Source organism: Parasteatoda tepidariorum, chromosome 2, assembly GCF_043381705.1.
Source record: "Parasteatoda tepidariorum isolate YZ-2023 chromosome 2, CAS_Ptep_4.0, whole genome shotgun sequence".
Classification (NCBI taxonomy): Eukaryota; Metazoa; Arthropoda; class Arachnida; order Araneae; family Theridiidae; genus Parasteatoda; species Parasteatoda tepidariorum.
This window is the reverse complement of record NC_092205.1, coordinates 59267154-59280368: the sequence shown is the minus strand read 5'-3', so window position 1 is coordinate 59280368 and position 13215 is coordinate 59267154. Positions and strand designations below refer to the sequence as shown.

Sequence of the window (13215 nt, the reverse complement as noted above, 5' to 3'; positions counted from 1 at the left end):
GCAAACATCACTGATGTTATCTTTAAAATATTCACACAAAAAAATCTGAATCATTTACAGTTTACTTTAAAACAGTAGCTTTCGTTAAATAAATGAGACAACTTCATTTTTTAATGTCACTGAATTAAAAATAGCACTAAAAATCAAAAATCGAGAGTCATAATTTGTTCACAGTTGTACTCATTTAGCTTCCTACTAAATGTCGTATTTTTAGAGTCAACGGTTTACTTTCAAACAGACACAGTAAACAGAGACACATACAGGCAGACACACAAATTCTTTATTTTATTATGAATATTGAGTTATTTACTTTTTAATTTTCAAACTTGACGAAAATGCAAATTCATTGAAATTTGTCACATGAAAATATTTTGAATAATGGAAAATAAAAAGGAAATGAATTGAAAAAAAAAATTTCTTTTGGTTCATTCTTTTTTTATCACCTCTGATCAATCATACAGGGCAGTCCTCTGTAGAAAAAGAACAGTGCTGTTTACAGTTTAATTATGAGATTAGAGAAATATCCAAATTAAAATAAAAGCTGAACAGGAAAATTAAATAACTTCGAAACACATTTACCTTTATGAAAAAAATCAGAAACGATAAAAAAAGGATAAAAGTAAACAAAAGATTTCAAAACTAGGTTTAAAATGAAAAGTTTAATTTATGTTTAAAGATAATTCTAAATGAGCTTTCTAGATAATAACCAACATGTTTAAAAAATTTACATTGTTTGATAAAAATGTTTCATAAAAATGCTTTGTATTTATTGCCTTCAATATACATTTCCGGAATCCTTATCAAACAAAGTATTAGGGATCGCTAATTGATATTTAAGCAAGGAAGATACAAAATCGCTATCGAAATCAAATGAATTACCTTTGAGAAAGGAAGAAATAATAAAAAATACGTTTAAGAAGATGATATACAGGATGCTTGGTAATCATCGCCTTTAATGTACATTTCCATAATCTTTATCAAAAATAAAATAAACGAAGTATTACATATTAGGGGTCGCAAAATTAATACTAAAGCAAGGAAGATATAATATCGCTCTCGAAATCAAATTACTATTGAGGGAGGAGGGGATGACAACATTGAAACTTTTTTGATTGTCTGAGCAAACAATAGATGAAAGCGATTACTAGGAATACATCCAAGTTTGATCGGATAATTAAAATTGTTAAGATATTTTCTAAACTTCACACGTTTCTAACGTATAATTGGCTTTTAAATGTTGTTTGAAATTATGAGAGCTTATAATAAAGTTAGAATTAAAGTGCACTTATAGTAAAAGTTGTACTCTAGCTAATAAATTTCTTTTCTCTTCCTTTTTTTTATTTTGTAATTTAAAGGAAACAGTATCGGAATTTATACATAAACCACTCGAACGTTTTTATTGGTCTCTCTTGTGGTCTTGTGTGGAACGTCTTGTGGTCTTTCTTAATGTCGAACGTCTTCATTGAAATTGGCAAACCCACTGATTTATCAACATACTAAAAGTTCTACTTTAAAAATGCAAACAAAAATCGAAGAAGGAAATAAAACATTTTAAGAACTAGAAATTAAATTTTTAATGTAATGTACGGATACCTAAACCGAGTGTATCTAAGTAAGATCAATTTATATCGGCAAATAAAATAACAGTAAAAATTGTTTTAAAATATTTTAAACGGATGTTGAGTAATACTTTTTGTCTGATTTCAATCATATTTTCTGCAAATTCATTTTTTAAAACAATAATTTTCTTATCAAAGATTTACCAAGATTATAATAATTTACTTCTAAATAACAAAAAAAATCACAATTATTTAACTGACTAAGCAAAATTAATGTTTTTGAGCAGTAACATAATATAATTATGTTTTTTTCTCCAAAATATCACAAAACATGACATTATGATATATTTATCAGATTTATATACTAAAGAAAGAAATACTATGAACTGAAAGTTTTCAGTTTCTGTGAGTCGAGATGAACGGAATAATATCAATAGTGCTGGTAGTTGTGTGTTTTAATTTAGTTTCAACTCAAAAAATAAGTTTTGGACAATGCCAAAATGTACAAGTACAACAGGACTTTAGAGCTGATAGAGTAAGCTTTTTTTTTCTCCAAAAATTATTTTTTTAAATTACTTATAACAGATTACAATCATTAAAAAGTGTATCGTTGGATAAAAGAAATTTGTTATAAAGATATATATATATTTTTCAAAAATGTTCATTGCAAAGGTATGGCCAACTCGGTTATTGTTTGATGGCATAAGTCTTTAAACTCTAATGGTACGAGCGTGACTCAAATTTAATAAGGGACATATTAAAACCTTCTAGAAAATTATTTAAATGTATGATTAGTTTAATGTCACAAGTCTTTAACATCTGTTGCTCCTAGCGTAACTATTTAATATGGGAACTCATCGAAACCTTCTGGTAAATTATTTTAATAAATGGTTAGTTTAATGTTATAAGTCTTTAAACTCTGTTGCTACGAGTGTAACTCTAATTAATTGAAGTTCTTTACGAAATTCTTTGGAAAATTATTTTAATAAATGGTTAGTTTAATGTTATAATTCTTTAAACTCTGTTGCCACGAACGTAACTCTAATTTAATGAGGTTCTTAACGAAATGTTTTGAAAATTATTTTAATAAATGGCTAGTTAAATATCGTAAGTCTTTCTGTTGCTACTAGCTTAACACAAATTTAATAAAAAATAACTCATCAAAGCCTTCTAAAAAATTATTTTAATGAATGATCAATTAAATGTTATAAATTTTAAACTCTGTTGCCACGAGCGTAACACAAATTTAACGAGGAAGTTATCGAAACCTTCTGGAAAATTATTTTAATAAATGGTCATTTTAATATCATAAATCCTTACACTCTGTTACTACGAGCGTAAGTCATATTTAATGAGGAATTTATCGAAACCTTCTGGAAATTGATTTAATTAAAATAGTCAGTTTTTATAAAAATTTTATTCCATTTGAAAGTGTTCAAAAATTATTTCAAATTGTTCAAACATGTATGTATGAATGTAAGCAATAAAGAATTACAACGTGAAGCATTTCATCTGTTTAGTCATAAGCGATGCGACAATGGATGAATTAAAAATTTTACATAGTAGTTGCAATGAATTAAGAACAGATTATGACTCTTGTACGCGTCTGCCTGCTTGTATTTTAAAGTTCAAATAATTGTAAATCATAAGATCGATCCACTCTTCATCTACTTTCGTACGTAGACGTGAACGAGGCTTTAATAAAATGGTTTTATTACTGAACGAAGTATTGTTTTCATCATCATTAGTGCCAGAGTTATAAACATGTTTAACGCCACGGTTGTTGTATATCGAAAGACGACTGGCCTGTGTAGGGAACTGCCCTTGCATCAGAAAGGTTCTGGGTTCGAATCCCGGGCAAGGCATGGATGTTCTTTCCTTCTCTGTACTATCTGTCCTTACTGTGGGAGCAGCGTTGGCCCACCTAATATGGTGCCCCTGAAAGAGTGGCCAACAAATCTGCCCTTCAGATACTAGTATGACCTAGGTCATTCTCTAGGTGGGCATTGGAGGAAAAAAAATTGTAGATCGGACAATTTCCAAAGAGAAGTACAAAGCGCACTATCTTTCCCATCAATTTGCAATTTTAATAATAATAATTAAAAAAACAATAAACGGTTTTAATTATTTTTTTTCGTTATTTCTTTTTTTTTTCCATTTCTTTTTTTTCTATTTCTTTTTTTTTTTCTATTCCATTGTGCGTTCTTTAACAAAGAAAGATGCNTTTTTTTTTTTTTTTTTTTTTTTTTTTTTTTTTTTTTTTACTAAGTTTGACAGACTGGTTTAACAAGCACTCTGATTCAACGAGTGAATTGCCTCTGTCCGATATCGTTATAAGAGAGAGTTCGACAGTATATTTCTTTTTTGCTTCGTTTTATATTTTATGCTGTACTTCCCAACAAAATGCATAGACTTGAAATACATTCCAGTTTTGTTTTATTCAATATTGAAATTTTTATACAAACCAGAAGCATTCGAGACTATCTAATGTTGAATTATGCGTAGAACAAAACGTTTATTAACATTGGCACTACAGACTATAATCTCGAGCTTTCATTGGATCTGTATTATTATCGATTAAAAATTGTAATTTAGATCATATAACTTATCGTCATATAAATTATCTTCATACTCATTTTCCTGAGTTCTTTTTACAAAATGTTTAATGATTTCTGTAAAATTGAGCCTGTTTATGGAACACTCAATTGGACTATGAAATATGCACCACTTGATACAACACATTAAGAAAATATGTCATTTTTTACTATGCATTTAAGGATAGAAGCTGAGTTGGACCACTTTTCTTTTATTCACTTTTTCTATTATCTATAAATTACCATTAAGATCGCGTGATTTAACTCAAGTTCCATCACACACCCTTGAGTTAGGAAATCTTCTAGGGGTTGGAGGTCGAGTTTGGGATCATTAGAAAAACAATTTTTTTTTCAAAATATAAAATTCCTCTTCTTTTTTTTTCTTTTTTTTTAATCTAGCTGGTATGTTTTGAATATCTCCATTTCTCCATTCTAAGAGCTTCGCACTATATTTATAATGTCACCTATGAACCAAAGCGCCCAGTTTGGGATACTAATTTCTGAAGAACCCAAATCCGCATTTTTTTTAAATTTTTTTTTTTTTTTAAAGCAGAAGTTTCTATCAAAGATTTCCGAAATTGTTCCCAGCTTCAAATCCAAGGAATGAGGTTTGGAAGGTTGTCGAATTTATTGCATTACCATTGATCGAATTTTTAGATTTTTTCAGGATATTTGAATCGTTTGATACTCTTCGATCATAATATAGAAATGATTGAAAAATTATTTCTGAAGAAACAAAACGATGAAATAAATACTTCCTTTTTTTTTCTTTTAGTTCACTGGTTTGTGGTATGAGATTGAAAAGTATACAGTTCCTTTCGAAATTGGATTGAAATGTGTTACAGCTAATTACACTCAAGAATCTGATCACCTTAAAGTCGTTAACGCCGGAATTTTTAAATGGTAATATGCTGGGTGATCTTTAATCACAGCCCCTAGCAAGTGTTTTTAGTATATTTGTTAAAATTAAATTTAAATTCACCTTTTTGGTTTGTGAATTCCTGTTTAAGTGAAAGAAGAGCAAACTCCGACAGACTAGAACTGAGAAAGGCTGACTAAAAACTAATTCGATAAGTTAGTGAAAGTAGACGTTAATTCTAAAAATCACCTTTCACATCTTCTTAGTTTTCTCCGATATTTTGATTTCAGATTTTATAATTTTTTTCGTTTTTCACTCACTTAAATATTAGTTTTTGAACCCTAATTCGTATAATTCAATTATGACAAGAATTATCAATACGTATATTAAGGACAGCAATTAAGAAACACCATCATTTTAAAATTTAAAACAAATTTCTTAAAAATTGTGCAAGATATGAACACGTAAAGTAGTCGTTTCATACTGCCTATACGCGAAAAACTAAAACTAAAATTTATTTAATTATTTTTTTTCAGTGAATCGTTTTTAATGATTTATGAAAAAAGGCCGATTTGAACATCTTGAGAATTTAAAAAGTTTTTAGCAATTTCCTATGTAGTTGCACTTTTTAAAAAATAGCCCTTAATAAAAAGGGGTTTGTTTTCAACAAATTTTAATTTGTAATGTAAAACAACATTTAAGAATAAATGATACAACCCTACAATATTTGGCCGGACTGCAAGATGTGAGGGTATGAGGAAAAAAACATGTGAAATTAACATACTTTAATAGAGGATGGTTCTCATACTTGCTGTGTCATTTTTAATAAATCTTATTTTAAGATACTAAAAGAAATGTGAGGAGAACTCCTCACCATACAATGCTTTTTAAATCAACTCAGAAAATGATTAGAAGATTTTTAAATCTTTTAGATATTTAAATTAGAATTTTATTGTCGTTGAACAACCGACCTAATTTACGGTTTACGGCTACTAATGTTCAACTCCGTAGGCTTGTAATTTTGAACATAATCCAGAAGACAAGGGAAATCCTGGATCAAGTATTGGGAGAAATTTGATTTCGTGGAGGACTTTTTCATGAAACTAACCCACATTTGCGTTACATAGAGAGGTAGACCACGAGAACTTCTCCCGGTTAGCCTAACGGCAAGGGGACTCTAACGCATGATCCGTCTACCACTGAGGATATTTTACGTCAGCACTGTGGTCGGTGCAAGCCGGAGGTGGAATTCTTGTCGACCAGCCACCGCCGGGATTCGAACCCTGTTCACCTCATTGGAAGGTGAACGCTCTGTCCCCTGAGCCATCGCTGCTCTTAGATATTCAAATTGGATTTTTTTTCATAAATTACCAAATGCAATTTGCAACAAAATTATGTAGAAAAAGTTTTTTTAAAGCTTTTCTCTCCTACCTGGTATGAAAGGTCTAAATTAAATGCTCATTTCTCGCATAATTTTTAACAAATTTCTATTTTTAAATTTAAAATAATAATTTCGATATTATTATTCTGTTATTATTATTTTTTTATTATTATTATTTTGTATATCATTATTTTGATATCATTATTATTTTGTTATCATTATTTTATTATTATCATTATTTTGATTTTATTATTTTGTTATTATTATTTTATTATTATTACTATTTTATTATTATTTTCATTTTATTATTATTTTTATTTTATGATTATTTTGAAATTATTATGGTTCCAAAGAATTTGTGTAATTTTACTGAATATTCTTACAGTAATAGTAAGAAAACGTAAGGCCAAATACCTCTATGAATGATTAAACTTTGCTTACTGAATTTTATGCACTTATTGTATAAAAAAAATCAATGTAATCATTACAAGTCGTAAGTTTATTGTTATATTTTTTAGCACAAGTGGTTCAAAAACACACTTTTTTGTTCGTAATTTATTGCTAGTTCCTCAAAACTCCGAAAGCTTTAAAGTTTATTGGTCACATGAGAAATCACATGACCTAAATACTTTAAAGTTTTAAAATAATTACCTTAATATTTCTTGAGGAATTTGAAAAAATTTCGAAAATTGAAAGTATCTCTTCCATTATTGTAGGATTAGAGTATTTATTTGGATTTGTAAATCTATTATGTATATGACATTGTTTTCTGTACATTCTTAACTAACAGTTACGCATTTTAATAATGTGATTTATGTTCATTCTCAATAGTTATGTTATGTTAAAAAATTTTATTGTATATAAACAGGATTAACATGAGAACCTCCTTAGAAGCACAATTAAATACTCCTAATTCTCAAGAACCAGCAAAAATGCAGCTTACTGCTTCGTTTTGTAAGTAAAAGTTTGTAAAGTTACTTGCGTTGCATTCTATACTGTAATTAGATAATAATAATTAACCATATAGATACTTCCAGTATAACTTTATCAGAGCAAATAAATTAGAGTTTTCAATTAATCCTTAGAGTGATTGGGTCTATTAAACGAAGATGATTAAATAAGAACTTGGCAGAATTTAACCAAATCAAGAATTATCAGTTTTATACCCTATTTTCTTAATTTGTACGTGCATTATTTAAAGCTACTAAAAATGGAGGGAAAACTGCAGAGAGACGAAAAGGAACACTTACGGCTCCCTGCCACAAGATTTTTTAAAAAAGGAGGCAAAAATCGCATTTCGGAGGAAAGTTTGAAAAAAAAATTAAAATTAAATCTAATTAATAGCCTAATGGATAGCCTGGTCGGTAGGGAGCAGGGCCCATCTCCGAAAATTCGTGGGTTCGAAACCCGCCGGCCGAAGACTACCCGTGTATTAAAGTGACTGATGCACGTTAAATCTGTCGAATCGCAAAAGTCGTCCATGTTCCCATAACAAATCAAAACCTCTGGGGGTACTGGATTGGAGATCGATCGTTCTCTGATCAGAATTACGATCAATGGATAAATGAATGGATGTATGAATGGGTCCGCCCTATAAACGGGTGTGACGTATGGTGTGGCAGAAGTCGAATTCTTGGCCATAGATGGCGCCACTGAAAAACAAGAAACGCACACTCTGCCTTAAATTGCTCGGTTTCACCAAGCAGGCTTGCCCGTGTGGCAAGTGGCATTAGAAACAACAACAACAACATAAATTGGCACATAATTTAATGAAAATTATGCGTCAAATGGTTAAGTGGTAAGGTCAGCAATCAGCGTTGCGTGTTGTATTGGAATTTTATTTCCCTTTTTCCTTTTATTATGAAGTCCCGCAGTGGACTGATCCTGAATACTCGGTTCCCAGTAGAACACCAAAGTCAAGCATCACTGGCTGTGGTCAGTAAGGGGATGGGTGACCACTTTGATCAGCCTGCTTAGGGACCGATGGTGTGCAGTATCAGTCCTCGTTAAACTGTTCCATCGTAAATGGCTCGACTTAACTCGCAAGTCGTCGGACTACCAAAGCAGGGGAGTCATCCCCTCTTCAGAGGATCAGAATTACGATCGCAAGTCTTCAGATCATCCTCAGGGATGTTTCCCCGACTGTCGCCAATAGCGGTTTGAACAGCTCTAGTGCGACGCAAATAAAGTACCTACCTAACTTTTTATTATGAAACATTCTATTCACCAATATGTTTTGCTATATTGTATTATATTGGACATGTGTTCGACTCCTGCAACCAGCAAGGCAATTAGCAGTACAATCCACATAATGGTAAATATTCAGTGCAGTATACCACATCTCAGATTATACCATAGGAGTATACCATATTACAATAGACCCATACTATAGCTAAAAACAACTTTTTTGTAATAAACGCAACATATTTGTTACTAAAACTTACATTAAATTTCAGTGTTAAATTAACTGTAAATTCTGCTGCTATTACTAAAAAAAGTCAGTAGCTAAAGAAAACTTTTGAAGTTAAATATAGATTTTTCTCTTTTTAATGGTTGAACGCACGCTGCCGTTTTCTGTAAAAATTTCTGAAATTCTGCAAAAATTTCCGTTTCCTTACAGACTTTCTCCGTATATTTGACGTTTTAAAGCTGTTTTGCACAATACAGTTTTTCTCTGCTTTTCACCCTAATCATAAACGGATTAAAACTGTCATTTCAATTTCCTGTTTTTACCAAGCAGTTCAGCTTACCGTAAGATAACTTTATCTTTTTTCAAATCATTTTGCGAGTATTTTCTACATTTGCTTTAAATCAGAAATTTTATAGTTTTGAACATCGTATAAATAAAATTGCGATTCGACTTCATTGTCTAATTGATACTCTGCCGGATTATTGTTCTTCGTTATAATTTTTCGGTAAATAAATTGCCAGACACTTTTATAAAAAGGGGACAATATAGTTTTAAACGTTTTTACACTTAAATAAGTAAGATTTTTGAGATACAGATAGTGTAAGTTTTTTTTTTCATAATAAAACACTAGAGCTGCCGTGGCAGAGGGAACAGAGTGTTCTCTTCCTTATGAGGTGACCCGTGTTTATAGCTCGTCATTGGCTGATCATGCATATTCCGTTCTCGGCTAGCACCAATCACAATGTGCTGAGTTTTTATTTATTTATTTATTTATTAAAATAACAGTACTTATCTGCTTAAAAAACAGGCGTCTGTTTTTAAATAACAGTAATTTTTCTGCGAAAGAAATGGTTTAATAATGGCACACCATTTTTCAGTAAATTTTGCAGTGCCATCTGTGAATGATTATACGAACAACATTCTAATGTAGTTTTTAATCTGACTATATTAAACTGTAAAGTTAGTTGGTTGGTTGGTTGGTTCTAATGCCACTTGCCACACGGGCAAGCCTGCTTGGTGAAACCGAGCAAATTTAAGGCAGAGTGTGCGATTCTTGTTTTTCAGAGGCGCCATCTATGGCCAAGAATTTGACTTCTGCCACCTCATACGTCACACCTGTTTAAGGTGGACCCATTCATACATCCATTCATTCATCCACAGATTGTAATTTTTGACCTAAATCAGAGAACGATCGATCTCCAATCCAGTACCCCCAGAGGTATTGATATGTTATGGGAACATGGAGGACTTTGAGATTCGACAAAATTTTAACGTGCATCAGTCACCAACTGCACCGGGAGTCTTCGGCCGGCGGGGTACGAACCTTCGAACTCTCGGACATGGGCCCAGCGCCCTACCGATCAGACTATCCCGGCCTTTTAAAGTGTAAAGTTGATATCGGTTAGCGGTCTTCATTTTTGCGACAGCTTGTTTCATTTCATACGCCATGCTTTTTTACATTTGCTTCATTTCATATATGTTTTTATTTCATTCGCCATGTTTTCGCAATTAATAGTTAAATTTTTGAATACGACTTATAGTAAGATTTTACACAGCAATATGAGTAATATTAATTAATGAGTATTTTTGGAACGGGTTTAGAAATATAGCAGATCTGTTCCCGTGAAGAAATAATGTAAAGTTTCAGGAATTTTTACTTTTACCCATTTCTTTCATTTCTTTACAATTTTTCTTTTAGTTACAAAAGTAAGTTTTACGTTAGATTTCAAAGTTCAAACTTATTTATCTTATTTTATTTTTAAGTGCCAGGAATTTTTGCTCCCTTTTGGGTGTTGGATACTAATTACGATGAATATTCAGTCATTTACTCCTGCGTTGATGTGATAGTTGCGAAAGCAGGTAAGATTAAAAGGAAGTAAATTTTTTATATCTATACATTAGTAATTTAAGAGTTTTAACTGCTTCTTCAGCCAAAAGAGGGATTCTACTTCCCCCTTTTGTAATTAATTAGTGCAAGTATCTAATTAATAATTAGATTTCTTCATTTTTCCATTGTAAAAAATATGCTCTTATAAAATTGGTAGCCAAGTTTTAAATTTTAAGGGCGCAAGTATATTGCAACTCTTTCAAACTATTCGCAACCTTAAAATTTTAAATTTTGCTATCTCGATTCAATATCTCATTGAATAAAACAAGTAAAAAAATATATATACAGTAATGAAATGGAACAAAATATATCTCTAATACTAATTAGTTAGTTATAGAAATAAGGGGTATTGTATTCATACAAAGAGCATGACATGAAAATCAATTATTTAGTTAAGTTTGCTTTTCAGTTTTGCATTTTTTACTAAATGCACAGTAAAAAGAGTTATAATTTTGCAAACCAGATTTTCCAGTAAACCATTACCATATAAATAGAAAATTCCAAAGAAATGGTTGAAATATCGCATATTTTCGTTTTCTTAACTAGAATTACGTTTTTCTTTCTTTTTTTACTAAAAATGTCATTACCAATCAGCACGGTAATTTTACCAAAATTTTTTTCTCGGTGTAATATCTAAAATTCATAACGATAAAGTTATTTCGAATAATAAATTTCACGAAAGTGATTTATATTTGTGTGTCATTCCTAAGATAATATTTTAAACTAAAAATGATTTGAAAAAAATACGAATTAATAGTTCAAAAGTTCAAAAATTAGATTTTGTATAAAAAAAATCAGTGTAATCATTANTTCGTTTTCTTAACTAGAATTACGTTTTTCTTTCTTTTTTTACTAAAAATGTCATTACCAATCAGCACGGTAATTTTACCAAAATTTTTTTCTCGGTGTAATATCTAAAATTCATAACGATAAAGTTAATTCGAATAACAAATTTCACGAAAGTGATTTATATTTGTGTGTCATTCCTAAGATAATATTTTAAACTAAAAATGCTTGGAAAAAAATACGAATTAGAAGTTTAAAAGTTCAAAAATAAGATTTTAGAGAGAATAAATACGGGTTGATATCATAGATGTAAAAGCCACCCTTTTGCATGTAACTCGAAACGCGAAGAATCCCACACAGAGGCTCATAGCTTTACTATATGCAGTTATGTGTTACAATTTACCCTCTAAGGTTTTCCGTAATCACCACCTTTAATATATATATACATACATATATACACACCGAAGAGCCGTTACATTATGACCACCCTCCATCTATAACAATGGGCTCGCCGAGGTTTTCATGATTTCTCGCCCAGGAACAATGTTTTCGTGGGGCACATTAGGACCCATAATCCTCATAGAACAATCCCTGACGTCTGTAAGCTATTTGAACATAGTTGCAGACCAGGTTCACCCATTCATGGCAACAGTTTTTCCTGCGGGGGATTGTGTTTACCAACAGGATAATGCACCATGTCATAAGGGTCGAATCGTCGTGGATTGGTTCGAGGAACATTCCAGTGACTTCCAAGTCATGTCTTGGCCCCCAAATTCACCTGACCTTAATCCAATAGAGCGTTTGTGGTCCTACTTGGAAAACCAAATTCGTGCTACCACGCTACCCCCTCGCAATGAGAGCGAATAGCAGGACCAGTTGGTGAGCGCCTCAGACTCCCTATCAGCACCTTGTGGAATCAATGCCACGGCGGGTGAGTTTTGAGGGCTAAAGGTGGTCTTGCATGTTATTAGCAGGGTGGTAATAATGTAATGTCTCTTCCGTGTATATATATCTGCAAGGAAATCAAAAAATACGCATCCACGATCGGGATTGAAATTAATATATTGAAATAAATATATTGAAATAAAATATTGTAGCGGAGAAGAAAAAACTTAATCGAAATATCTCGCGAATTACGAAGTAGAATAAAACAAAAAATCAAAACCATTTTGATTGCCCGATGAAAAGTGGAAATGTTTCTAATAATCATTTTTCAACTCGTCTCTTCATTCGGCAATAAAGCAGGTTTTGGTCTTTCTTTCCGTTCTATCCTCTACACTAGTGATTTGTTAAATTTAAATGGACTTTTTTTTTTTTTTTTGCTTTAATATTTACTCACGAACATTTTTTATTTGGTTTATTTTATGACGAAGATTCTAAAACATTTATCTAGGAATATGAATGCGAAACGCCCTGTGTATGTGCAGTTTCATTTATTTATTTATTTATTTTCAGAATATTTGTGGATTTTATCACGAAATCCGACTCTGGATAAATCTACCAAAAATGGTATCTATGCGAGGCTAGAAGAAAAGGGCCTCGATACTACTCCTTTTAATCCTACAGAACAAGATTGTTAAAAGCTTTACCATTTAAGTTTGAAGACGTTTTTCAATTTCTTAAAATGACAATGTATGAGGAATTATTCTTTAAGATTGTAAAACTGATTTGAAACAAATTAAAAACTATTTGTTACATTTGTTACCTTGGTTATTCATAATTTTTCATATTTCATATA

The 13215-nt window shown here is 31.1% G+C and overlaps 1 protein-coding gene across 1 annotated transcript; it reads left to right on the top strand.

The window, feature by feature from the left end:
• Positions 1–1906: 1906 nt before the first annotated feature.
• LOC107442683 (apolipoprotein D) lies at positions 1907–13174 on the top strand. Its single transcript, XM_043055514.2, has 5 exons — positions 1907–2094; positions 4929–5056; positions 7262–7347; positions 10568–10663; positions 12933–13174. Exons 1-5 carry the CDS (start codon positions 1975–1977, stop codon positions 13055–13057), a joined length of 555 nt encoding a protein of 184 aa, XP_042911448.1. The 5' UTR covers positions 1907–1974; the 3' UTR covers positions 13058–13174.
• Positions 13175–13215: the final 41 nt, after the last annotated feature.

Excerpts from the sequence above, each read along its gene's own strand:
- LOC107442683 (XM_043055514.2), top strand. The coding sequence starts at position 1,975 with ATGAACGGAATAATATCAATAGTGCTGGTAGTTGTGTGTTTTAATTTA. Across the intron at positions 7,348-10,567 it reads GCAGCTTACTGCTTCGTTTT|TGCCAGGAATTTTTGCTCCC; the intron begins GTAAGTAAAAGT and ends TTTATTTTTAAG. Across the intron at positions 10,664-12,932 it reads TGTGATAGTTGCGAAAGCAG|AATATTTGTGGATTTTATCA; the intron begins GTAAGATTAAAA and ends ATTTATTTTCAG.